Source organism: Pseudorca crassidens, chromosome 18, assembly GCF_039906515.1.
Source record: "Pseudorca crassidens isolate mPseCra1 chromosome 18, mPseCra1.hap1, whole genome shotgun sequence".
Classification (NCBI taxonomy): Eukaryota; Metazoa; Chordata; class Mammalia; order Artiodactyla; family Delphinidae; genus Pseudorca; species Pseudorca crassidens.
This window is the reverse complement of record NC_090313.1, coordinates 15,997,224-16,024,915: the sequence shown is the minus strand read 5'-3', so window position 1 is coordinate 16,024,915 and position 27,692 is coordinate 15,997,224. Positions and strand designations below refer to the sequence as shown.

At 36.3% G+C, this 27,692-nt stretch overlaps 1 protein-coding gene across 3 annotated transcripts; it reads left to right on the top strand.

Moving 5' to 3' along the window:
• The first annotated feature begins 1,475 nt into the window (after positions 1 to 1,475).
• GPR180 (G protein-coupled receptor 180) lies at positions 1,476 to 27,458 on the top strand. 3 transcript variants are annotated; one of them, XM_067713640.1, is made up of 10 exons: positions 1,477 to 1,683; positions 4,113 to 4,271; positions 10,745 to 10,945; positions 17,414 to 17,594; positions 17,737 to 17,786; positions 20,813 to 20,970; positions 23,908 to 24,099; positions 26,026 to 26,103; positions 26,514 to 26,610; positions 27,091 to 27,228. In XM_067713640.1, exons 1-9 carry the CDS (start codon positions 1,539 to 1,541, stop codon positions 26,601 to 26,603), a joined length of 1,254 nt encoding a protein of 417 aa, XP_067569741.1. In that variant the 5' UTR covers positions 1,477 to 1,538; the 3' UTR covers positions 26,604 to 26,610; positions 27,091 to 27,228. The 3 variants fall into 3 exon arrangements, with proteins under 3 accessions (XP_067569740.1, XP_067569741.1, XP_067569739.1); XM_067713639.1 differs by lacking the exon at positions 26,514 to 26,610 and having other exon boundaries at positions 1,476 to 1,683; positions 10,748 to 10,945; positions 27,091 to 27,458; XM_067713638.1 differs by lacking the exon at positions 26,514 to 26,610 and having other exon boundaries at positions 1,479 to 1,683; positions 27,091 to 27,458.
• The last annotated feature ends 234 nt before the right edge of the window (positions 27,459 to 27,692 follow it).

Sequence of the window (27,692 nt, the reverse complement as noted above, 5' to 3'; positions counted from 1 at the left end):
TAAATAAAAATCTCATATATTAATATCTCCAGTTTATTCCTGGTCATCCAGAGATATAGAAAACTCTGGGTATATATGAAATGTTCCCTCAAGATTTCTTTTTCTAAATGATGAGGTCTGTTGTGAGAACTTGATTATATGTAATAAAAGCTTGTTGTCAAATGAAAATAATTTATATACATTTATTCATGAAATGATTTTTGAGCTTCTATTCTCATCAAGACAGACATAGTCTCTGACCAGCTGGAGCTTACCATATAGTAAGGGATTCAGATAAATCAATAGACATTTACAAAATAGTGTGGTAACTGCCCTGGTAGGGCAGTAAGGGATTCTGGTACCAGGGGTATCTAACACAGATGTGAGGGTTTGAGAAAGGCTTCTTACCGTGCCTTGGGAAAGTAAAGTAGGAAAAGGAGATGAAATGGAGGCTGAATGGTAGAATATGTGAAGTATTCCAGCAGGAGGAATCTGCAAGTGCTATAGGCCCAGAGGGGAGAACTTGGAGTGTGTTTAGCAAACTGACAGTGGCTCAGTAAGGATGGACATCAACTGTTGAGAGATACAAATTCGAGAGACTTGAAAGTCATATTCTGAAGAGTTTGGGTTATGTCCTAAGACAACTGAGAGACTTTGAAGGAAAGTGATACAGTCATACTGCGCTTCCCAAAGCTTTCTGTGGTACTAGGCTAGAGATAGACTGTGTGTAACCACTTCGGGAAAATTGACTTGCCAGGTTAGTTGCCATAAGCCAAGTAAATAATGGTAAGATGGTGGCCTGCATAGAATAGTGGCTGGCACTTCCTAACCTAACCGTCCAGAAGAGGCGCTAATAAACTTGTTTCATTTAATTGATTAGATGTAGAGGTATGAGGGGTGGTGGTAAGGGGCGGGGGCGGTGTCGCTATAATTTTCAGCTGTCTGGCCTGTTGGATGATGGCATAGCTCAAGAAGACAGGAAACCTAGGAGGAAAAAGTCGGTTGAAGGTGCCGAGAGGCCAGGCGTTAAATGGACAGGGGCAGTTAGGTGCTTTTGAGACATTAAATTGGAAACGTCCACTACGTTACATGGGCACGTAGGGCTTTCTTTGCTGGAGTATTCCTCGCCCCACCAGAAACGTTGCTGTTGTGTGTTTCTTAGTCCTTTTCGTATCCGACACATCCCTGGAAACCGTTCGGGCCCGTTCCGCGCGCTCGCGCATGCGCAATGGCACCACACGCGCGGAGGAGAGGAGGGCAGTAATTTTTCCGTAACCTGAAGCAACATCCTCCTGAGTCTCCATAAAAAAGGCGGGAACTAGCCAAAAGGCCGGGGACTGATGGGACTTGCAGATCTGCAGTCCCGCCCATTTCAGCCTCTGATTGGTGGGTATCCTTGGCTCGTGGTGGAGGGGCCCCCTCATTGGCTGTTAGGCCCCCGGGGGCGGGCCCGCGACGCCGGTCCCTCTCCCCTCACCTCCCCATCTCAAGCTGTAGACGTGGGGCTGCGGCCACAGGCGGTTAGGGGCAGGGGTGTGAGTGCCGAGCAGGAGGCGGGGATGGGGGGACTGCGGCTGCTGGCGGTGGCCTTCACTTGCTGCTGGTGGCCACCCGGCAGCCAGGGTAAGACGCTGCGAGGCAGCTTCAGCAGCGCCGCGGCCCGAGACGCTCAAGGCCAGAGCATCGGGCACTTCGAGTTCCATGGTAGGTGCGGGGGCGGGGAGAGGGATGAAGGCTCGTGGGCCCATCCCGCGGCCCCTCCCTCCCCGCCTCGCGTGGGGAGCCGGGAGCCGGCGGCGGCGAGGCTGGGGACTTCACCCAGCTCACCTGCGCTTCCCGCGTGGCCGGCAGCCGCCCCCATCGCAGCTTCCCGGAATCGTGGGATGCGTTTATGGCCAGCCCCTGTGTTGCTGCTCCCCAGATCCTTGTAAGCACTTACCCCGGTTGGTGGCTGTATTCTGCACCTAAAAGACCGTTTCCCCTTTCCTCCCTGTCCTAACGAATGTGCTGATGACTCTCCTGCTGCCAGTTTCGAGATCCTTCGCTTAAAGAAGCATCCTTTGCTCGCTCCGTTCTCAGCCTGATTGTGTACACTAAGCCACCGTAATTCGTGAAGTCCCAGAACTTAGATTTCCTGGGTTTTGTTCTTTTTGTCTTAAGATCAGTTTGCTAAAACCTACTTGCAGCAGAGAGGTTTTGGAATCACCCACCCCTCCCCCAAAAGCACCTGATAATCTAGTTGTCACAATTGCTGGGACAGTTTGGTTACCTCCCTACGAAAGGAGTAGCTTTACTGTGGACCACGAGGGCTAGAATTAACTTTACAGAAATGCGTGCAAGTGTATCCTGGAAGCTTCATAATTTGTATCCTCTGTGGCCCTTCTGAATGAGATTGCATTCGATTCTTCCCTTCTGGTCTCCCTCAAAAATCCATAATTCTTCAATGAATGAATCTGCATTCCTTCTAATTTTTGCCTTATTTATTTGCACTCTCAAAATTTGAATGTTTTTCTTGGTATATACTACTTAATTTGACTACTACTATATCTCAAATAATTATTTGCTTTGATGAGGTTAGGATCCTTGATTCATAGAGTCTTTAGCATTAAAAGATGCAAGATCACAATACTGTCCTAGAGAGGATTCTTAGAAGAAGATAATAAAAACAGGAAGCTAATTGGTTGGGAAAGAAATTGAAAGTATTGAATTACAGAATTGTTGGTGTGAAGGGAAGGGAAACTTTATTATTTTTAATCTGAAGTTTTAAAAATAACTGAGAAAAGGAGATGCAATCCATTTAACAAAATCTATTGTGGAGTAGACCTTGGGTGAATGAAGAAGAAACTCGAGGGTTTTATTATTTTTTTAGGTAACATTTTCAGTTACTTAATCAACTGGCTGTAACTATACTTTGACTATTGACAGTGATAGTAATGTCACTACAATAAATGGTACAGTCTGGACACTACCAGAAAATCTGGCATGTATGGAAGCTGTGACGCGGCTTATTACTCGTGACTCCCAGACAGGTTTAGACAACCCTGATATTTCATGGTGATTACCTGATAAACATAGAGGAGAAACATGTAGTAAATCCAGATTTCTCAGGTAAGATTGAGGAATAGAGTGTTCCAAGTATATTAACATACACACTTTCTATCTTTTGTGTGTGTGTATTTTACTATTACCAATTTTCCGTGAATTCGAATTCAGGAAAATAATATACTAAGACCATACAGTACTGAAATATGAACTCTAATTCAGAATGTGATTTAAGATGTTAATAGGGCCTTAGAGTCACTTTTAAGGCTGTTGATAATTTATAACGTAATTAGTTTATATCAGAGACTTAGACGGTTTTTGATACACACTATAACTTTAAATTTATTTAAAATGTTTAGTCAAAGTGATAATAGTAAAAACAACAGAAACAGGAGAATAAAAAGATCTTCAGATGAAAAAACAGCCCTGTTTCCCTTCTCCTCACCCAGAGTCCCTTTCCCTAGAGGCAACTACTTTTTGCTGTTTCTCTCCTGGGCCTTAAATGTAGTTGCTGTGTGCAACAAGGCTCATTCTATAGTTGTCTTACAACATATATTGTTCTGAAAATTCCTTTGTAAAAGTCACAGATGTCAAATTTTGTATCAGGTCTACCCCAAAACTCATTTATTTAACCTTTCTTGCTATAACATGTTTTTGTTTTTTATATTAAAAAATAATTAAATATTAACAGCCATGTTATATTAAAAAACAAAAGAAATTTTGGCAGGAAATTTCTATGGATAGTTTATAGGCAAGTGTTAAAGATGTGGAGTGGTTGTAAAATGAGGCAAAATTCTATCACAGTGAATGTCTACACACAGAAGTGGCTGTTTATTCAGTGAAAAACCATGCGTTATCAGCTGAAGTATAAGGAAACACCACACATTGTTTTGGATAATTAATGTGAATGATCTCTTGACTTGCATCTGAATGGGATGGTCATTCTAATGTGACCTACCTAGCTAAAATGAGATTTAAGAAAAACTGTGCTCTTTTAATTCCTATTTTGATAAATAGAGGTATTGAATTGTCCTACCGTCTCAGTCCCATACAAGACCAAACTAGTTGATAATTTTTGTTCTAATGTCCAGGTGACCATGCTCTTCTCTGTGTCAGAATCAATGACATAGCAGTAGCCATTGGAAAGGAAGCTAAACTCTACCTGTTCCAAGCCCAGGAATGGCTAAAGCTGCAGGAAAGCGGTCACGGTTATAGTTGTAGCGAAAAATTATCCAAAGCTCAGTTGACAAGTGAGTATATCCTTTTTTCTTTGATCGTTATGTATATTTTTTTCTTCCTTAATGTCGGGAGTATAGTATTTACATATCTAGATGTTTCATGGCACAGCACATATCACACTCTGTTGAGTACATTTTAAGCTAAAGTTTAAGGAAACTAATCTTTTCCTTGATCAAAAGATAGAATGCCTTTTTCCCCTCTTATTCAAAATATTTGAAAAAATATCCAGATAATTTATAAAGGTGTACGTTCCTACATTCAGACTTCTCACAGGTCACATAATTCATACCAATATGGCAGATATATTTTGACCAAGTGGCAGCATGGAGTGAATGATAACATTTGTTGAATGCTTATTATCTGGTAGCACTGAGCTAAACACTAAGCTTGCATTATCTCAGTTAATTGTATAATTTAGCCCAAGTGATGCTGTTTTGCAACATGTTATTGGGACTCGGGACCAAGTCATATGGTGACACAATGTGTCATTTTAGAATATACCAGCCCCACATCATTTATAAACCTCTAGGTTTGCCTCTGGAGAGGCTCTACTTTTATTATTCTAGTTGCCTGAATTCTTGAGCTGTTCCATTCTCAGCAACACTGTCCCATGCATTAGGGTGTTTGCCATCCAGAGTGAGTGCAGATCTTTTTAATATAGAGATAAAGAGCATATGCCATGCTACCCATTTTACCCCTTGGAAGTTAACTGGTTGTTAATTAGGAATATGAGACATCCATGAGAAAAAAATAGGAATTATCCCTCTCCCCTTTCCCCCCTGTATTTCCCCTACCATGTTCTGCATAATGACGAGTCTCTGACTCTTCTTTCAGTCTAGTCAGTAAAGCACTGCCATTTCTAAACATCCAGTCTTAGTCTTAGCACCTGTCTGGTTCCCTCATAACCTGAGTAGGGATAAGAGTACAAGTCTCCAGTCATTGCCACCCGTTGTGGGGATCTTTTGTCTAGGTTTGTGAGATGACATTGACAGTATGCTGAAGAAGCCTGAATGACTGGATTCAGATATCAAAGACAGTTACATAAAGTTATTTACCTCAACCCTGAATTTTAGAACTTATCTGGGAAATTCATACAAATGCTCATTATCAATTCTCTTTTCCTTTCTACCCCAATTTAATCATCTAGGTGTTGCACATATGTATAAAAAGTTCTAGCCTTCTGTTCCCAGTTCTCATAATGTCAGCCACCTTGCCCATCCAAGCCCGGTCCTCTTCCAGTGTTCCCTGTTTCAGGAACTGGCACTACCATCTGTCTAGGGGATAAGCTAGAAACCAAGGAGTCTTCCAACACTGCCCTCTTTGACCTCTCTATCCCCTTCTTGTTTCGTAAGTTACCTCTCAGTATCTCTTGATTTCATCTACTTTTCTTCATCTCTAACCCCACCATGTTATTCCAGGCTGCCGTAATCTCTCGCCTGTACTATTGCAGTAGCTCCTACCTGGCCACTGCAGCTATGCCGGTCCCCCTCTGGAATCAGAGTGATTTTTCTGAATGGCAGGTTTGATCATGTCACATTGGCATCCTCACCACGCCCTTCAGTACTTCCATGGGTTCCTATGGCTCTGGGACAAAGACGGCCCTCCTTAATCTGATCAGCAGAGCCATCCGAGTCTGGCTGTTGCTTATCCCCGACCCCAGCTTCATCTCACAGCACTGCCCCGTTGGGCCTCATTTTATTTGTAGCGCAGGTGTTCTTTGATTGCCACCCTGGGCCTTTGCACAGGCTTTTCCTCTGCTTTTTCTTCCTTCCCCTCTTTGGCTCATCCATCCAATAACACTTGAGTTTTTAGAGACTGTTCTCCTCCACTGCATTTATTTTAGTTACAAGTTTACATTTTATTTATTTGTTATAAAATCAATCAGTGAGAGCAGCAGGGCTCTTTTGGTCTATTCATTCATTCATTCATTCATTCACAGCACTTCCAGTACTATGCTAGGCACTAGTGATACATCAAGGGACCAAAATACTGACACTCTTACAGTCCTTAAGGCTGCTGAGGGTATAAATAAGTTCACTGTGAATAAGTGTGAAACTACTATTGTGATAAGGACTATGAATGTTAGTTACATGGTACTATGAGTGAGAATTTATGATACACTAGTGCTCAGTTAAGCATTGACTTAGTATTTGTAGGATGAATTGTCATGGAACTTAGTGAGGGGTTTTTGGTTAGTAGGTCATTTGCTTTGTACTTCGCACCTCAAAGTCTTTTTCTTTCTCTATTAAAAACTTATCAGGGACTTCCCTGGTGGTCCAGTGGTAAAGAATCCACCTTCCAATGCAGGGGACGTGGGTTCGATCCCTGGTCGGGGAACTGAGATCCCACATGCTGCGGGGCAACTAAGCCCGCACGCCACAACTACCGAGCCCGAGCGCCTCAACTAGAGGCTCGCGTGCCTCAACTACAGAGCCCATGTGCTCTTGCTGCGCACCACAACTAGAGAAAGAAAACCCACAGGCCACAACTAGGTAGAAGCCTGCACACAGCAACTAAAGATCCCACATGCGTCAAGGAAGATCCCAAGTGCCTCAACTAAGACCCGGCGCAGCCAAATAAAATAAAGTGAAATTAAATGAAATAGTAACTTATCAGACAGTTTAAAGCTTTGAGCTATAGGAATCGATTTGTTTTCTTATATTACATGATCAATATTATATCATATACTATATACGCTTGCAAAAACATAATTTTTTTTATCAGCCAAATACCTTCAGTCACAGAACTTACGTATATAGAGAGACTTGCTGCATTGCAACGACAGCTAAACTTGAGAATCACTGCTAGTAACTTGTAATAAGATCTTGTTATCTTTGAGCTGCACTTCACCTATCTGTATAACAAGGAAGTTGGACTAGTTTTCTCTAAGCTTCCTAAAAGTCCTAAAATGCTGTGATTCTAATTATGACTCTTTAGGTGGAGTTGCATATGTAGAGAGCTATAATTTATAAAACCTCTTGCTGTTGTTTCTTTTTCTGTTTTCCCTTCCTCTTCCCTACTCTTAAGTGCAAGGGTATTCTTTGGAATTGTTGGAACGGAAGATCTCAGGAAACTGGAATTTTTGAGGAATGAAGATTTTTTGTTAAATTTGGAGGTCTGAAATAAATTGAGTACTAATGACATATATATCACTTTCTACATATGTAATCAGTTCTTTTTCCCTTAACAAAAGCCAAGTCTTAACAAAATCTGTATTCTCCAACTTTTATATATTATTTTCATATTTATAGTATATTGTTATTTAGAAGCTCTGATGCATTGAAACAAAAAGCATATCCTTAAATTCATGACAGTGTAGTAGTATCACGTATTTGAAAATAATTCCTTATAGAAATAATTCTCATTTCCTGACCATTAATGAGACTTTTAAGAATTAATAGCTTTTCACCTGCTTGGTGATGAGCCCATTAACTATGCCTAACTCCTATGTAAAACCTTATTGCTGCTGTAAACTATGAAAAAATTAGTAGATTTGAAAAATCTCAGTGTTGAATGTTGCTTATGATTATACATTCTCCCAAATTAATATTTGAGAAATTATTTTTCAGTCTTACTTTTTGCTTTTTTCTCTTTCAGTAATTCATAAAACATCACATTTTTTTAAATGATAAAAACTATTTTGTAGGTTTTTAAAGCAAACAAAGAAGATATTTAAATGCACAGAAAATGATGAGTTTATATGCAAAAAAATTTGCTGTCAGATTATAAGAATTAAATGTAACTTTGTATATAAAACATTTTCAGTATTATCTTTTTACATCATATGCATATATTTCCTCTTGTACATTTGGTATATTGTATAAATCGCTTAAAGGTGTTAGTATTTTATTATTCTGGGTAATTTTGTTAACAGTATTCATTTCCTCTATAATATTATTGGGCGATTAGCCTTTCAACACCATTCTCTGCAATTCAAGTTTTGTTAATATTTGAGGTACTCATTACATCAGCATACAGTAAGCGTGCTGTGCTGTAGTCTTTTGTTTCAAAAACAATGAACATGCAGTTTTGTCAAGAGGCTTATTTCCTAGGCGTACTGAAAAAGGCAGCAAGACAAAAACTGAGGCCAATATCACTTTATGAAGCACACTTTTGTTTTTATTTGATGTAGATCTACATAATTTAAAATGAAACATCAAAAAGTGTATTGGTGAAAATATAATGATTAAATTTTTATATTGTTTTATCTAAGAGAAAAAGTGCAAGTGATAAAACCTCAACACAGCAAAGCCTTTATATAATGAAGTCCAGATTACATAATTTTGAGCTGCACATTTCAAAAGCCTTATTTCTGAGCTGCTATTGATCATATATTGAATTCTTATTAAAGGTCATCAATTTAACAGAAACTGGAGAAACTAGAGTCTTTGCTACTTTTTTCTAGAAGCTGTGCAGTAAGAAAAACAGTATAAATGTCAGCTAAATTAAGCTATCCAAAAAAACAATGCTGTGGTATTCTTAACAAAATCATCTTGTCCAGTTTAACTACTATTAATGAAATTCCCAAATGTAAAGTTTAAGTCCTCAAAATTTGAATTCTGACAAGATAAATCTGTATCTCATTTATAAAGACAACGTATAAATAATATTTCTCCAACTTTTTATTAGGAAAATTTTCAATTATACATACAAGTTGAAAGCATAGTACAACCGACATCTGTATATCCTTGGCTTAGATTTAATAATTTTATCAATAATATTTTGTTATATTTGCTTTATGTTTGTATGTGTGTGATTTTTGTTTTTAACTGAAATGAAAATAAGCTATGGGTGCCTTGAGCAGTTCACCGTATTTCAGCATACATCTTATAAGAGTAAGGACATTCTTCTCCATAACCATTACCATAACAATACCATTACTGCATCTAAGAAAATGAATAATTTCATAATAACCTCTAAAATCTCTTCCATATACAAATTTCCAGTTATCTCAAGAAATGTATTTTATTTATTAAAAAGTTTCATTTTTTCAGTTGAGGAAAAGATCAAGACTGACTGGCATGCAGTGGGGGCAATCTAGACTTGGGAATTGCACCCAACATAATCATATATTTTAAGAATACTCTACTTTATAGAGAATCAGACTCCACACAGGACTTGCATATACTGTCTCATTTGCTCCTCACAAGAACTCTGAGTCAGATAGGGCAAGTATCTTAAGTTTACTACTGAAGAAAGAAATTTAGAGAGGTTAAGTAATGAATATGATTCGTAAGACTTGCTTCTCTAACTCTTCCATTGTCTTTATTACACATAGTGTTTGAGACGCCACTTTCCTACAACATTCAGGGTAGTAGTGAGTTTCTCTTAGGTCAGAATCATAGTTTTAGATTGAGAAGGGATCTTAGACATCACTTAGTGTTTCTCAAAGGGGGTGCTACTGGCATTTTGGGCAGAACGGGTCTTTGTCACGTAAGCTTGGATTGTATGAGGTGTAGCACAGCCCCGCTTCAAGTATCTTGAAGTTGAGAACAATTGCTGTGACAACAGAACTGTCCCTACGTATTTTCAAATGCCCTGCAGAGGAGTAGCATTGCCCTGGATTGAGAACCACTTATTGGTATAATCACCATATTTTAAAGAAAGGAAAAGGACAATTAACCTTTATTCAGCAACTACTACTATATGACAGATACCATGTTAAGTGACTCATATAACTTAGTCCTTGCATCAGCTCTTTGCTGTATTATCTTCATTTTACAGATGAAGAAAGTGAGTGTCATTGCTTATGTAACTTGCCCAAAGTCATATAGAAGGTAAGGATTGGAGCCAGGATGCAAGCACAGGTCTGTGTGAGGCCAACATTCATGAGTTCCCACCCCAGCCCAACACACTATATAGATGTGACCCAGTATAACAACTCATATTCCTGTAACTTCTATTTTTCGACTTTTAGTACCTTTTTAAAGAATAACAAATCAGGAAGAGATTTTGGGAAATCTTTTGCAGGTGTTTGTCAGTCATAGTTTTTAGATATAATAATTTCCAAAGTTGAATGCTCCATTTTAAATTTAACTCAAGTAATTTTCAGAAATGTTACTGTGATGGCTGCACAGCATTGTGCATATACTTAATAGAGAACTGTACACTTAAAAATGGTTAAAATGGTAACTTCTGTATTGTGTACATTTTACCACCACAACAAAAAAATGTTTAGTGTTGCTAACTCACTTGAAAACTTTGAAAATACTTAAAATTGAAATTCAGAGTTTCAGTGAAACTATTCTAGTCATTTGTGGTATCTCATAGAACTTTTATAGTGATTCCTTTGGTTGGTTAAAATACATTATTTTTACCTGCTTTATGACTTACAGAACTTATTCCAATACTACATCAGGGCTTGGACTACTGAGACAATAAGAACTAAACAAAAGAATTCTCATTTCAAATTGATTATGTGACTAAAACAATGAATACATTTGAGAATTTTGCTTTGAAAGTGCTATTTTTTTTCTCTTTAAAGTAGCCATGAATCAGACTGAACATAATCTGACAGTGTCTCAGATTCCATATCCACAAATGTGGCACGTGTTCTATGCAGACAAGTATACGTGCAAAGAGGACAGTGAGAATTCTCAGGTGGAAGATATCCCATTTGAAATGATGTTACTAAACCCGGATGCTGAAGGGAATCCATTTGATCATTTCAGTGCTGGAGAATCTGGTAAGAATATGTATTTAAATGTATGTCCTAAATACAGAAAAAGATTTATGCACAAGTATCTTCATGTTGTGTTTTTAGAATACTGAAAATTAAAAACAACTTGTGTCCAACAGTAGACAAATGGTTAAATAAATCTTGTAGAATTGTAACAGCTGTACTATTAAGTTTTAAAGCAGAACTGGAAATTTTGTATTGTGTGGTTTCAAGTGTGTTAAAAAAGGCGGAGAATAAACAGAAGGACAAGAATAGTAACAGATTGTTTCCATATTTTGGGTGGTAGAATTATGGATAATTTTCAGTTTCTACATTCTAAATCTTTTTGTTTTTATGATAAGCAAGCTTTATTTTTATAAACAGAAAAATGTTAAGAAACTGAGCAGTCTAAATTAGTAACCCAGTGATTAAGTGAGATAGAAACTCCACTACTTTGTATAGCTGTCCTTTACTAGGTTGTTTGAACATATTTAGGGGTTGCCTTTATTGGAGATTGCAACCATTTTTGAAATGATCAAAATTGATAAAACTTTCCAAAATTAAATCTACTCCCATAAAATATTTCATCAAAATTTTAGGTTGACAAAATTTTATGTTCTGCCCTACTGAAGTGAATTCCTAGCCCAAACAGAAATGAATGACTTCTTGTGATTAATGGTGGACATGCTATAAAATATTATGGATTTGTAAATTAACATGTCAGAACGAAAACTAAAATCTCTAGGCCATCTGTCAAAAAAAGGGTTAGGTGTTTACCTCTTCATGAGTTCATTACCCACTTGGAAGAGTCAGTCTGCTTAGAGGAAAGTTCAATCCCATTGCATTACATTTGCCATCAAGGTGAGTGGGTGGAGGTAGGCCAGGAGTTGAGGCCACATTAGACTAAACCAGTTGTTAAGCTCAAAGTGTAAATTGCCACAGCTAGAAAAGCAACTCAAGGAGCTTGTGTTATAAACAATAAGTCACAAGTGACTTAATGTATGAAGAAAGAAACTTTTTAAAAAATATCCTTTAGTTTGAGAAAATACTTACATAGTGACAGAATGGGGTCCTAAACATTTAAAAATAATTCATTCTAAAAGTCTTTACTGTGAAGGAAATGACATAATTGTTTTTGAGTGCAAATGAATGTGAAGGTTAAATTTCACTTGATACTATTTTGGATCAATGTAGATCATTATTGAAAGTTAATTCTGTCCTACCATTTCTTTTATCTTAGTAAGAGATACTGACATTTATTTTACATAGTTTGGAAAGGCATTGATGAAACCCAGGTCTAGTGATAGCATTGGATGGGTGGTTGGATTAACTTGCTTTTAAGGTTTCTTTTAACTATAAGGCTTCATTATTTCATATGACACTTATCTTTAGGACTGGTCAGGCTTCAGCAGGAAGTAATGCTCTTCTGTAGTCGCTGTACATGCAAACCCTACTGCCTCTAGTGGAGTCCACATCTGGTAGCCCTTCCCCCTCCTGCCTTCAGGCAGGAGAGTGGAGGCTCGAGGTGGTTTTGTTTATTGTGTGGATCCATGAGACTCACTGGATCCTGATATTCTTTTTCTTGCCTCCTTATTAGGCTCTCATTTCTGGACTCTTTCCTCATTCCCAGTTTGATATCTGAACTTTGACCGTAGGCCATAAAGCAATGACATTTGTGCCCTGTGTGGTGCTTGGACTACTGAATGTCAGTCATCCTTACCCTGGCTCATCCTGAACCTTGCCCATATCTTCTCGTGTTTTTTTCAATACCCTGAATTATGGCTAGCTTTTTCTTTAGGGTTCCCACTAACCATTCTGACTCAGTTCTTAGTCCTGACTCCTTTTGACCTGTCTTCTCCTGTGACTGATTTTGATTTGATACTTATAGTATGTCTAAAATCTGTCTTTCTTATGCTAGAATGGGGAGAGTTACTTTGGTCACGTCACCAAGAGTATTTAAATGAGGGAAGAAATTTCACTATAACATGGATTTTCATTAAGCATGGGATTCTGTGCAAGGCTAATCTGTAGGGATTGATTATTAAAAAGTGCCATAAGTACTCAAAAGTATTCATTGCTAGATGTCTGGCATAATTTCCAAGGATCACATCATTTTATTATTTAAATGCCTTAAACTATGATTAATTCTACATTGAAGTCTAAATCGGTGGTTCTCAACCTGTCACTGTGTATGCATGTGGAGAGCTTTGGAAAAAATACAGATGTCCACCTGTCCACCCCCAGAGACTGAGAGATAGACTTGGTTTTGGAGTGGAAGCCAGGCACTTGTAGTTGGTCAAAGCTCTGAAGTTGATTCTAATGTGCAGAACCACTTAGCTAAAAGTCCATATTCCACATTGTTTTGGTAATGTGCTGGTTTCAGCGTAGAGCCTTAAGAGGGATTCTTCCTATTCTGTAGCCTCAGGTATAGAATTTGTTTCCAGGGAATAATTCCCAGTTAGTTCATTTTAGAAACTTTTCCTCATTTGACTAATTTTCTGCCCTAAGTAGAGAAAATTGATTTGCTATGCTTTTTACTGAGAATTGACTGCTAAAGCATGTATCTTAGAGGTTTGAATTAGAATAACCTGGTGCAGAAAGCTACAATTAATGTTATATGCTACTCTGGTTAAATCTTACAGTTTGTTTTCTTTCAAACCAACTATGTATTTTATATCTACGAGACTTTAGTTAGTCCTGTATTTTACAGACTTAGGTTTTTTTGTTTTGGAGGGTTTTTTTGAATGTAGACTAAGGCAAGTTTGATGCTACTTGACAAAATACTGCATAGGAATATCATGCTTCAAGGTAGAATAAAATAAAACTACCTCTTAAAAACTTAGAATCCTTGTTAACTGTATTTGTGATTGGTAGAGACCAAAAGAAGAAGTACTCAGAATCCTGAGAATTAAAGCATTGTTGTCTACAGTAGACTGGTTTTCATTGGAATGGTATTACAGGCTCTGTCACACCTGCCATCTCACTGTTCTGAAGATTCCAGATATGTTTATTATTTTCTCTTGTTCCCTTTTCTCCTCCGTTATCCTGAAAGATAATGGGTTGGATCTTACCTTTGGCTCTGTAACTTAAAGTAACAGAAAACTCTAATGCAAGTGGTATAGACAATAAGGAAATTAATTCTCTTACATGACAATAATTTCTGAGGCTTCTTCAGGGTAGTTTATTTAACATTATCCTACTCTGTTATCCTCTGACTGTCAGCTTTGTCAGCTCCCTCATATTCAAAGTTAACTGCAGCAGTCTGGGCCGTACATCTAGGCAATTGCAAAATTCAATGTCTCTTCTTTAAGAGCAAGGAAACCTTTCCCAGAAGCTCCCTTATTTCATTGGCCAGAACTCGACACGTGACCTCATTGTCTAACATCATAAGAGAAATGTAAGTGAAGGTATCAGAAAGGTGATAAGGGTAAACCAACATGTCGAAGTAAAGGGTTAGGTTTACCTCTTTGGGAAAGGGGAATATTGGAATTTCTCTAATTGGTTTAGACTAATCAGGATTTATCTTGAGACCCTTGAGGGTAGGATGGCCATTGGGGTTCTGAGACAACAAGCATCACAGGTAGGCGAGAGTGTTCCAGGGGCTGCCTCATGACCCATTGACTCTCTCCTTTTCTTACCCTATTTTCTCCCATCTCCCATCATTTAGCCGGAACTGAATTTTTTTAAAGCTGTCCTGGAAGTTTTCTTCCTACTGAATTTTGCCAGTGTTTCCAGTTAAGTTTGCCTTAAAATCTGCTCATTCCCTTATAACATACGTGTTTGTCACCTACTGCATGCTCATTTAAGAGTGTTTTTCTTCTTTTGTGTATATGTAAGTGTTAATACCTAGTATCCACCTGTTTTTTTTGTGTGTTGTTTTTTTTTTTTTGCGATACGCAGGCCTCTCACTGTTGTGGCCTCTCCCGTTGCAGAGCACAGGCTCCAGACGCGCAGGCTTAGCGGCCATGGCTCACGGGCCCAGCTGCTCCGTGGCATGTGGAATCTTCCGGGACTGGGGCGCGAACCCGTGTTCCCTGCTTTGGCAGGCGGACTCTCAACCACTGCGCCACCAGGGAAGCCCTCCACCTGTTTTAAAATTAGATTTTAATTTCAAGGTGAACGTAGATTACTTTCCTGTGAAGGATGGTGGCAGAACAAAAGTAAAGTTGGTTGAAGAGAAAAAAAAAAAAAAAAAACAGACTTTTTCCCCTAGAGGTGGTTTATTTAAAAGAACACTTGAGTGCAGACCCAGAGTTTTATCTTTAAAGTATCAGGGTCAAGGTAGGAATAATTTATGCAAAATGCAATGAGCAAAGTGTAGGACAAATGTCCTAGTTCAAGTTATTTAATATATTATCTCAATGAAATAATTTTTTGGTTACCGTGTTAGCTTTTTATGGAAGATACATTTAATCTTGAATAATCCTAAAACATTTTTTGCTAGTGACATGTGTCTTATTTTCAAAAGTCCCTTCCTCCTATATTATTCTGGTTCTCAATAAATAGTCTGGGATTTTCTTTTCATGGTGCATTTCTAAGCTAATAGCGTCTGAAACCTTATCTTGTAATGAATATTTTGTAAAGTATTATAAATAAATAAAAATTTAAATAGAATGCCATATTTAATTCTTTATACTAAGAAGAAAAGGTAAAAACAGATTCAGAACACAGGATAGCATACTTTTACTGACACACAGTTATAATATGTTTAGCTTATAATAATGCCTTGTTCCATTACTATAACAATCCCAGGTTTATTGTCCCATTATTTCTAAAGCTAGAATACGCCTCTATATCAGGAATTTTAAAAGAAAATATGCCCATTCTGTTATTTGATATTCTCTTCCTGAAGTCTAAACATACTTTCTCACCTAGAGAAGTGGACCATCAACATTTATGTACGTAGAGCAAGAGAGACACCCAGTGGCTGAAATATGTCTTTCTCTCTCTCTCTCTTTCTCCTAACAATGCCAAAAACATGATTGAGATTGAACTGTTTATTGAGTATTTTTCCTACTGTTTGTATCTTCTGGATTACTTTTCTAAAATTATTTTCCATACAATGTAAATATTCCCTTCTCTGCCTGTTGTTTGGAGTTTATCCCACATGGGAAGCCAGAGCAGATTCAGGGGTCACAGTTGGAATGGAAGTGAGTACAGTTTAGACGTTCATACACAGATTCAATGGAGACAGCTACAGCCACTGTCACGATATCCAGTGTTATTTAGATAGAATATAAAAGCCCTAATATTAGGGACTAGGTTTAGATGTAACCAAGTAAATGTAAGCCATTAAACTCAAAGCTGGCCCCTGGTTCGTTATAAAATTTTCTGAAATTTCTGAAAAATGAAGACACAGTCAAAAGGTTCCAGGTAACACAGAAAAAGGGGTGTTTATCTTGAGGATGTGTGAAGACTACTGAAAAGCTGCTGGTAGAAACTGGAGGCTGCTTAATGACTGGGACCATTTTTAATATAAAATCTGCACATTCCTATGCTCTGTTCTTGTCTCTACCAACCAGCTCCCTCTGCTCATTCAGAATTTCTGCTTGCCCAGAATTTTGATTTCATCATGGCCTGGTTTGACTCCTTTGGCCTGCTCCATCATCAACTCTTTTCAACTCCAGTTTCTCTTGCCTCATCCTTTCTATGTTTTGTGGTTTGATGTCCCAAGAGAACATGACTGGCTTCGTATCTTTGAGAACCAAGTGATGCTGCTGGCCAGTGACTGGTCTTTGGATTGGTAGCCACTTGGTCAGGTGTTTCAGTTTCAGTCACCTGTGGAGTGGAGTCCCATGGTCTCCATAGGTTTGACAGAGCTGAATGCCATTTACTTCAGAAGGAGGCCTGGTCGTGACAGGTATTTTGACGCTTTGTCCAAATGGGAATTTAAGGTTATGATACATTCCAGAGCTTGGTTCTTAGGCTTTAGCTGTATCAGAATCACTGAAGGACTTATTAAAACCAGAATGCTGGGTCCCACTCCCAGAATCTCTGATTCAGTAGATACGGGTTGAGTCCCAAGAATCTGCCTTTCTAACTACTTCCGTACTGATGGTGCTGCTGGCACAGGGCTCACACTTTGAGAATCTTTGTCAGGGTATATAAAACTCTTATTGACTGACTAAATCTATTTTTAAACGTCTTATAAAAGAAATCCACTTTGGGGGGTAAAAAAGCATATCTAACTGAATGCTGAAATCATTGTTTTAATTTACTGTTTCGACCAAAACTATGATCTTGTGGTGAGTCTTTGGGCTTATTCCCTGACCAATATGATTTCTTATAGATTGACTTCAGTTTAATCTGCGTTCTTATAGTTAAAACTGTATCCTAAAGTAGAAAATTATTTGTTTCAACAGTCTTCCTTTTTTTTCTTTTACAAAAGTAAATGCTATGACTTCAGTTAAAAAGCAAGTTCTGGAAATATACTGATGGGAAGGTTTGAAAGCAACCCAACACTATAACTGGCTTGTTCCTTTCTTCTCTTCACAGGGTTACATGAGTTCTTTTCCCTCCTGGTCCTAGTGTACTTTGTGATTGCTTGCATTTATGCGCAATCATTGTGGCAGGCTATTAAGAAAGGAGGACCCATGCACGTGGTTTTAAAGGTTCTGACAACTGCATTGCTGTTACAATCTGGTTCAGCTTTTGCTAATTACATTCATTTCTCCAGGTAACTCAAAACCATTAAAACTGTGTTCATCATTACGTCTAATTAATCCTAATTAGTCCACCAAAATTATGCTTGCTTTGATTATGAATGATTTTTTTCACACTTGTAATTGATGCTAATATTCTCCTCTTCAATTCTTCAGTTACTCCAAAGATGGAATAGGGGTACCTTTTATGGGAAGTTTGGCAGAATGTGAGTATCTTACTGAGCGTTTTTTTAAAACATAAACTTGCTGTCTGCTTCTTGTATGTTTTCCTTTTTTGTCAATTACTTTTTGTCATAATACAGTTTTTTTATCCAAGGTTGGTTAGATTCAGCTCAGCTGGAAACAAGGTTATACAATTAGTTTCCACATATCCTATTTAGTTTCTTCTTAGTCATAGGTAATGTGCAGAGCTCTTCATTGTCTTTAGAGCATTTTTATATGCATTCTCTCTTTTTTTTTTCATGTGGACCATTTTTAAAGTCTTTATTGAATTTGTCACGATATTGCTTCTGTTTTATGTTTTGGTTTTTTGGCTGCAAAGCATGCGGGATCCTAGCTCCCCAACCAGGGATCAAACCCGCACCCCCTGCATTGGAAAGGCCAAGTCTTAATCACTGGACCACCAGGAGATTCCCACATTCTCTCATTTTTGTCCTCAATAAAAACTCAGTGAAGTAGATATGCTTATCCCTATTTTGCAGATAAAGAATCTGGGCTCAGTGACAGGAAGTACATTCCCAAATGTCAGTCAGCTAGTGAATGGTAGAGCCAAGATTTAGACCCAAATTTTCTGACCACAAAGCTAAAGGTTTTTTTTCCCTTTTTCATCCCTTTTGTGACTCTTTTGTCTCTATTTCTAACCCAGAGCCATAGCGTATACCTGTAATTGAGCTGACCTCTCAGCTTTGTTCTTTAATTTATAAGAGGAACTTTTGTGAAGTAGTTTTTCAATTAAATATGATGGTGAAAAACTAAAAGTTCCTATAATCATGACTTTTTAAAGGGAACTTTAGAGGGACATCAGGTCATATGCCATTCTCAATCCTGCTCTAAAAAAGCAGATTCTGAATACGAAGACATTCTAGGATTTACTTTCCTTATATTTCCATATTTCTCTTCTAGTCTCCTCACTCTTTAATAGGGTATCTTATGGTAATCTCTATAAACATCTCAGGACCCACTTATCCTGATCTTGCTGCCTATTTTAAGATTCTAAAACTTCTAGAATCTTTCCTTTTCCTTGTGAAGAGGATGGATACTGTTTACCTCTTGGGCATGACAAGAGTTGCTTCTCCTTTTTTGACATTACTAGAACCCTGGTTTCAACCCCTGTTTTCTCTTAGATGACTCAGGATGTTTAAGAGAATCCTAGAGTTTTAAAGCTGGACAGAGCATAGAAATAATTTAGCTTATGCATTTTAGATGAAGAAATTGTGGTCCAAAGAGGCAAAGCACACAGAGGCCTATCAGTAGCAAAGCTGTTACTAAAATCAAGGACTTTTGAAGTTTTGTGAGTGTCTACTGTATTCAAAACAGTGTTTTAGGCTGTCTGGCATCTTCATGGTAAGTTAAAAGCAAAAGTCTTTTTAAAAAAACTGCAATAAATCAATGTTGATCATTTTTGGTAGTTCTGACAACAGGTTTGGTTAATGAAGATTTTTAATCAAATTCCACAGAATGGGGTTTTTGTGTCATCTGTGTATTTTATCTACATTACTTATTTTTCAAGAACAGATAAGCAGTGTCTAGCTACCCTCACAGTTATGGTATTATATCAATATGTGCATTACTTAGTATGTAAAGAAATGAGCCAGAAAATCAGTGTTCCCTCCTCCCCAGTATTTGTTTTTGCTAATTAGCAACTTATCTAGGGATATTCCTTTGGCTAACTTCTTTAAATAATTGAATATGTATTTGTGAAATGTTTAATAAAAATAATTAGCATCACAGTCATTTAAAATCTATGGTGTAAGAAAATTGTGCTTGTTCTGAAAGGCCATGACACTTTATATCATTAAAGTGTAGTGACAGTTCAGTATTAGAATTCGCTATTACAAGTATATAAGCATAAATGTAAAGTATCTGGTTTTCATTTGGGTGGCAGAGCTGGAGAAAAATATGGCAAAATAAAGCTGAAAAGGTCTATTATTAATAAGTTTTTGGCTTGTAACTTTTAATATAAGTTTGATACTACAGCTAGTTTTATCTGTTTCTCTAAGGATATCTTTATATAAAAGAAATAAAAGTCATAGACATCAAAGTTATAAATGGCAATTTGAAGAAAGTTTTATTTTGTTGAATTGTGATCACATGTTTATTCCAAAATCCACATCAAAATACACTCCGATGAAAAAGTAATAATTTTTTTAAAAATCAGTAAATAGAACTTCTAAAATGAATACACATGGCAGTTGAAGTATTATTGCTTGTTATTTTCTTGTCGCACTGAACTGGGTGCAGGCGGTTTCGTTGCATCTTTTCTACCACAGCCAGCTTCCCCTGCAGTGTAAGCGATGGCCACCGGGTGGCACATCACACTAATGCATGGAGCGCTTCATTCGTCTTCAGGACTCTTGACACTAGGGCCAACATAATTGGATGTTACAGCAGCGCTGCGTTTTATTGTCATGCTATTTCTTATTGATAGGTTTAGAAAATACTCTTCATATTATAGGTCAGCCACCAAAAAAAATTAACAACCCAGAAGTATTCTCCACATTGCAGAAGTTATATTTAAAATTTGTTTCTTTTCATAAGCAGTGAGTTATAGATTGTAATTAGAAAAACTAAGAAGAATAAGAAACACAAAGAGATTTAAAGTTGGCCTTAATAAAGATATGATATGGACACATATATATTTTTAAAAATAGGAGTATTGCCATTGTTTTAACTATTTTCAGAAAGTTTACAAATTTAATGGCAAAATTTTAATTCTTTAGAATTATTATACATGAATATCTCTTATTGAATTTCATCAGTTTCTTTTTTAAAAAGCCTGTCTTTTGTGGTTAATAAAATAATTATATTCTCAATGCAAAAAGGATAAAATTTGGGGATTCCATGGTGGTTCAGTGGTTAGGACTCCATGCTTTTACTGCTGAGGACGCAGGTTCAATCCCTGGTCGGGGAACTAAGATTCCACAAGCTGCGCAGTGTGACCAAAAAAAAAAAAAAGGATAAAATTCTTCGTATTGTGAAAACTCAGTTGACTTTGCTTTTCATTTCCCATTAGTTTTTGACATCGCTTCCCAAATTCAAATGTTATACTTACTTCTGAGTCTATGCATGGGTTGGACAATAGTCAGAATGAAGAAGTCTCAGAGCAGACCTCTCCAGTGGGATTCTACTCCTGCGTCCACTGGCATTGCTGTCTTCATTGTCATAACACAGGTTAGTAGTGATACTAAATGTTTCTGCTTTGCAATATTGAGAAATACAAATTTGAACATATCTCATGTCAAGAAACCTGGGACCCATGAGGAATTTGTGTCATTTTAAACTATGAATTTAAAGAGTGATAGATCATATATGAAGTAAGTGAGAAAGAGAAAGACAAATACCATATGATATCAGTTATATGTAGAATCTAAAATATGACACAAATGAATTTATCTACAAAACAGAAACAGACTCTCAGACATAGAAAACAAATTTATGGTTACCAAAGGGGAAAGAGGGAGAAGGAGGGATAAATTAGGAGTTTGGGATTAGCAGATGCACACTACTATATATAGAATAGATAAACAGGGTCCTACTGTATAGCACTGGGAACTATATTCAATATCCTGTAATAAACCATAATGGAAAAGAATCTGAAAAAGAATATGTATATATATGTGTGACTGAATTACTTTATTGTACATCAGAAACTAACACAACATTGTAAATCACCTATACTTCAATTTTTAAAAAATGGGAAAAAAAAGAGTGATAGATAAATAACCTGTTAATTTTCTGAGTGCTGATATATGTATATTGTAGAATTTCATTGTAATTTACCTGAATCTGAGCTTCCTATCAGATTATTTCAGTGCAGTATATTTAATATTCAGTTAGATTCTCATTTCCTAATTAAGAGCTTTCTTTCATATTTTCTACCACTTAGTAAGTACTCAATATTAAATGAGTCAGTTAATGAATTTGAGATTCATTCATTGGCCAGAATCTACTTTATACATGAAAGAATTCAAGTGAATATCAGATTAAAGAAAAAACAAATCGTAGAATAAAAAAGAATAGGATCTTGTTTTTGAAAACAAATGTAAAAACAAACTTGGTCTTTTAGAAGAGTCCTCTATGCCTTTTTTTTGTTTTTCTCTATAGTGACCTATAGACATTATTCTAGGATCTCCATATGCCTATGTACAATGGATTTATAAAAATTAAGAAGAAAGATACAAACATAAAAATTTGTATTGAGTTTGTGACCATCAGCTATAGATGAAAATGAAATATACATCTGGGCTCTGTAAAGGACATCATAATCTAAGTTTTAATGCATTAAATAAATGGAAAAACTCACTAGTGAAGGGTAAGGCCTGTGCCCATCTACCTCTAGTACTTATTTTAGTACCTTAGGTGCTGAGTGAAGGTTTATTGAATTTACATGATTGATTTAGAAAGAGACCATATCACAGATATTGATATTTAAAAAGGAGATAATGCCAGGATGGGAGGGCTAGTGAGAAAGAACTGAATTAGGGGTGATTAAAATAAGGGTAATTTCTGCCAACTTAATGTTTTTGATCCAGGATTTATGGAGAGTAGTGTTAATATCAGGTTAAATTCTCATTTCTCAATAACTGTTTTAAAAATCGAATTTTCATTATTTCATTGCAATTTAAATTCATTATCATAAACAAATACAAATTGAGATTATAACACTACCCTAGAGTTTATGTGAGCATTTGTGAAGAATGTATTAGACACGGCCCTGACTCTCAACAGCAGCCAGACTAGGGGGACGAGACAGGCAACAAGAGATCACGTAAATGTGTACAGTGTATTCCACAGGTCCTGCATTAGCATACGTATGTGGAAATATGGGAGTATGAATATGTAAAAATGTGAATCATGGGAAATAGTAGTTTGGGGTTTTTTTTTGCTTTATTGGGTTATAATTGAAAAATAGAAATTATATAGATTTAAGGTATACAACTTGATGTTTTGATATATTTATACATTATGAAATGTTCACCACAATCAAGCCAGTTAACATATCCATTACCTCACATAGCAGGAAATGATAGTTCTATAATAGCACTTCTTTGTTGTAAAGAGTTACGTTTAGAAATGCAAGTTAAGGAATCAGACGGGTATAATTTGGCGTAGAGGAATGAATTTCTGTAATAAAGATCTAATTTTTGTTTCAAGAAGGAAATTTATGTGTGCAAGATGAGAAAAGAGTTCACCTAGCGAGAATGGTAGCTGGAGTAAAATTAGGGTGGAAGATTTGAGAATGAGGAAAGGAAGTGGTTGCTGGTAAACCCCATAAAGCCTAAAATTGGATTTAATAATGGAGTTTCGACCTAAATTCTTTGGAAGCCACTGAAGACCCAATTCTGAAGGCTGAGTTGGCAAATGAAGGGAGCACAGAGGGCTACTGACATGTGTGATGGTGAAAATTATCGTAATTGAAGTGATTGCTGTTTGGTAAAGGTGGAGGGAATGTGGGCACTGATTTCTACTGAATAGCAGTAAACAGAACAACTTAATGAAGAACTTGTGAGCTTTACACTGGGATAGTAACAATATGGTAAAAAAGGTGAACAGACAAATAAGGATAAGTAACTGTGCCCTGGATGCTATGTTGGACTTGAAAATCTACTCTCCTTTACCCAGGGAAGTTACCGTGGGAAAAGAATGAGGTCTGAAATCAACAATTCTGACTTGTTAATTTCTGGATTACAAAAGATACTGAGATATTTGAAAGTTTATCCTGAGATAATGGGCTTGAATGCAGAACGGTTTGATTCCTAATAAGTGTTGAAGTAAGAAAGAGATTTAGAAGAAAGTTTTATGTTTATTCTCTTCATCTTTTCGACTTATTTTCATCATTAGAGCTGTCTTACTTGAATCCTGGTAACAGTAGCATTTTTTATCTCTTGCATGTGGTCTCATTTGATTACAATCCCTTTTCTCCAGCTGAGGGTATCAGTGAAGGAAAAACTGATTGTGCTTTATTAATCAACACCTTATATAGTCTGATAAATCTTAGAGCCTCTTAGGAATGTTTATATACTGGTTAAGGGGATATAGAAAAGAGTTGAAAAAAGTACCTTATTGTAAGTAGACATGACTTTTTTCTCTAAATATTGTTTTTTACAGAGTATTTTGCTACTTTGGGAACAGTTTGAAGATACCAGTCCTCACAGCCACCATTCACACCACAACTTAGCAGGGATCCTTCTAATTGTTTTAAGAATTTGCCTAGCGTTGTCATTAGGCTGTGGACTCTACCAGATCATCACAGTGGAAAGAAGTACACTCAAGAGGGAGTTCTATATCACTTTTGCCAAAGTATGGGTTTGGTTAGAAAATGACTTCTTCACATTATCAACTTCATTTTGCTTTACTTGGGAAGTTAAGGAGCAACCATATGCTAATATTTAGTAAGGTTTTATTACGTGCCAGGTACTCTATGTGCTTCAAATCATTTAATCTTCATAACTTATGAGATATAGATGATATTATCCCCATTTTGCAGAACTCATGAAACAGTAGTTTCCATGTAATCTTTGGCAGGTCCGTTTTGCCTGTATTATAATTTCTTTATCAATAGGGATTTTACATTTTTTCTGTAGTATCAGAATTTTTTTAATAAAAAAATTAGGATACGGTTTGCATGTCTCAAAAAACAGCCATTAATGGACTATGAACTGTTACTCCCAGAATTATGCAATGTTTTATAACAAACTATGAAGAGCCGTCCTTCAGCATAAGCAGAGGGAGCCAGGAGGCTGAGTACATACTACGTTTCAGCCATTTCATGTCATCCATATGAGATCATGTGTACTTCATTCCCCCTTGTTGTGTCCTTCTTATGCTAGTGAGATCTAAAGGCAAATGGATTTTTTTTCTGTATCCATTTAATAAAGGAAAAGATCAGGAGACAGGTTGAGTCAGTAACGTTACAGAAGCCTCCCTTCCTAGAAAGTTATATTTTTTTGGTCAGATTGAGAGAATCCGTAACCCATCATCTTGGCAACTCAGAGCATCATTCTGATAAGCTGTTTGGTCAGCCCACCCTAGTTGACAGTCTCAGTAGAACGAGGCTGAGACGGAGGAGGGCCAAATTCCTTCTTTATTCCAGATGTGGAGCATTTTAAAGCTGCCGCTGCAGCCCTAGGAACCCATGTCAGGCCTCTGAGTACCAAACAGGCAAGGACATGCCATTTCACTTCGGAATTCTTCCCAGAGACAGTAGTGCTTATTGTTTCAAAAGTCAGTATATACTTCAGGTATTTAAAAACTAAATTTCTTCTTTTCTTCTATGTTTAAAACAGTACAAAATTTTTTTCTTAAACTTTAATTTTTATATGTTTTAATATAACTATTTGAATAGGTTCAAACATCCAAAAGTATTTAAGAAGCAGCAAACGTGTTTCTTCTCTCCCATCTATGCAGTTATCACCTCCTCAAATAATCACTGCTATTAATTCCTAATTTATTTTTTAGAGAATTTAAAATATATTACTATATACACTAATGTGTATAAATGGATAACTAATAAGAACCTGCTGTATAAAAAAATAAATAAAATTCAAAAAATATATATATATTTATATTTCCCTTCACTTTTATACAAATAGTAGCATTGTGAACACATTTTTCTGTATCTTGTTTTTTTTCTTATAACCTCAATATACCAAGCATTTCAACAGCTACTAGTATTAACTTATTATTTTATTTCAAATTTAATTTTGGAAAAGGATAAGTTGCCATGTTCTAGGAAAAATAGAACATATATATTTGAAAAGTATAGTGTTAAAAAGTTTCCCATTCCTACTCGCCTAATTCTGTGTCTTTTGTACTAAATCTCAAACAGGTAACCGCTGCTAGTCAGTTTTTTGTGTATTCTTACAGAATTTCTTTGTGTATCTATATGCAAATATGAATGTACATTCTTACTTGTTTTTTATAGAAATATTACACATTTGTACCTTGTTTTTCTCAGATTTGTTACTTATATATCAAAACCTCAAAATATATGTATGAGGAAGGTGTAAGATTTTAAATACTCCAAAAACACCCATTTGATTAGAAACAGAATATCATTGTCACAACAATAGCAAATATATTTCTACATTTTATTGCAAGTTCTACTGTACAGGCCAATTGAGATCAATCATGACCTCCTAAATATGCTGGTATTGTTATTTACCTGGTACATTCTGAAAACAAAGCATAGCTGCGCTTACTTGACTTATTTTTCATTTGTTTCAGGGCTGTATCTTGTGGTTTTTATGCCATCCAGGTCTTGCATGCATTTCTGTCATTTTTAATGACTACCAAAGAGATAAGGTAAATAATATACATGATCAAAATAGTTTTTTGTAGTCTTTATTGGGAAATTATTAAAGTAGGAAAGGCCTGTTTATCCATTCAGCGGTTTCTTGGATTCTTTAAAATAAAACTTTGAAACAAAATATTGAACCAGTGAGTATTTAAATTTAGTTTATAAGCAGAATGATGGAAAATAGCTTTTGTTATTCTTATTTTAGCCAATTTCATAATACTGTTTTATAAATTAAATTATAAAATTTATAACTCATCTTTGTAGTTAAGAAAAAATGATTAAAATTTTTTGCTACATAATGTTAAAAACCAAGACAGCTTTCTAAAAGTCAGTCTAGTTGCTTTAACAGCCTGCAGACTGGAATGCCATGCTCAAGTATGCCACATTTTGGTTGTATTGATACCTACCTTCTTAGGTGAATTACTCCATCATTTCGAAGTGGAGTTCTGCCAGGAGCCCTTTACAAGCAATGCAGTGTGCGGTTGAACACACAAATGTTTCTTGAACCTGAGGTATTTACAAAGGGTAAATAGATAGGAAGGTAGTCTACAAAAATAGAGAAGTGACTTGAGAATTTCGGAAAGGGCTTTTAGAGCACTCTCCAGCATTCAGGTAGGGGCATGCTTTATTCCTATTACTAGATTAGCCAGGAGTCTGATTTTTCCTATTACTTTCTTTAGTGCATGCACCCTGAGAAGATGGTTTAGCAAATTATTCTTTTGTGTCTTATTTTGACATCTATAAACTAACTGTTAAAGGAATTTTACTTTTGAACAATTATAGTTGAACATTAGTCTCATTTTCCTATTGAAAATTTCTTTTACAAAATGTACACACAGTAAAGATGGGACAGATACAGTTTTTTATTTATGTATATTTATATAACGTATATATAAGTTTATATATGTATAAAGTATTTATAGGTCCATGATAAAATGAATATAATTTCTGTTTTTGCAGGCAGTAAAGCATTCTCTTTCTTTTCTTTTCAGGTCATTACAGTAGGCGTTATCCTTTGCCAGTCTGTTTCCATGGTGATTCTCTACAGACTCTTTCTATCCCACAGTCTTTACTGGGAAGTTTCTTCACTTTCCTCAGTAACACTGCCACTGACCATATCATCTGGACACAAAAGTCGCCCTCACTTCTGATACTTGATTTTCTTTAGAGGAAAAGTAAATTTATTTACCAGAGTGCAATAAGGATTCAAATACAGTGACTTTTCTTTTCATACTTTTGGTATGAAAAATTGAACAGAGAAAGCAGAGCATGTTATTTATACAACTGCATTTAAGCAGTACCAAACTGAAAAAAAGGTAATAAATGTTTTGAGATATACTTAATAAACTTTCAAGAAAGAGTGTTGTTATAAGGTCATTTATGCAATTTCCATATGGAAATAAAGATGAAAAGAATTATATGATATTTTGGTAAGAGATTCACCACTTATAATGCCTCATCTTCTATCAATAATTAACTCAGGTTTGATAGTCTTATAAAAAGTAATCAGTTAAATGATTACTTGCTTATACATGTCTAAACCAAGTCCAGTTATGAAATCAGTGTAATACACTGGTTAAAAACTGCTTCTTTT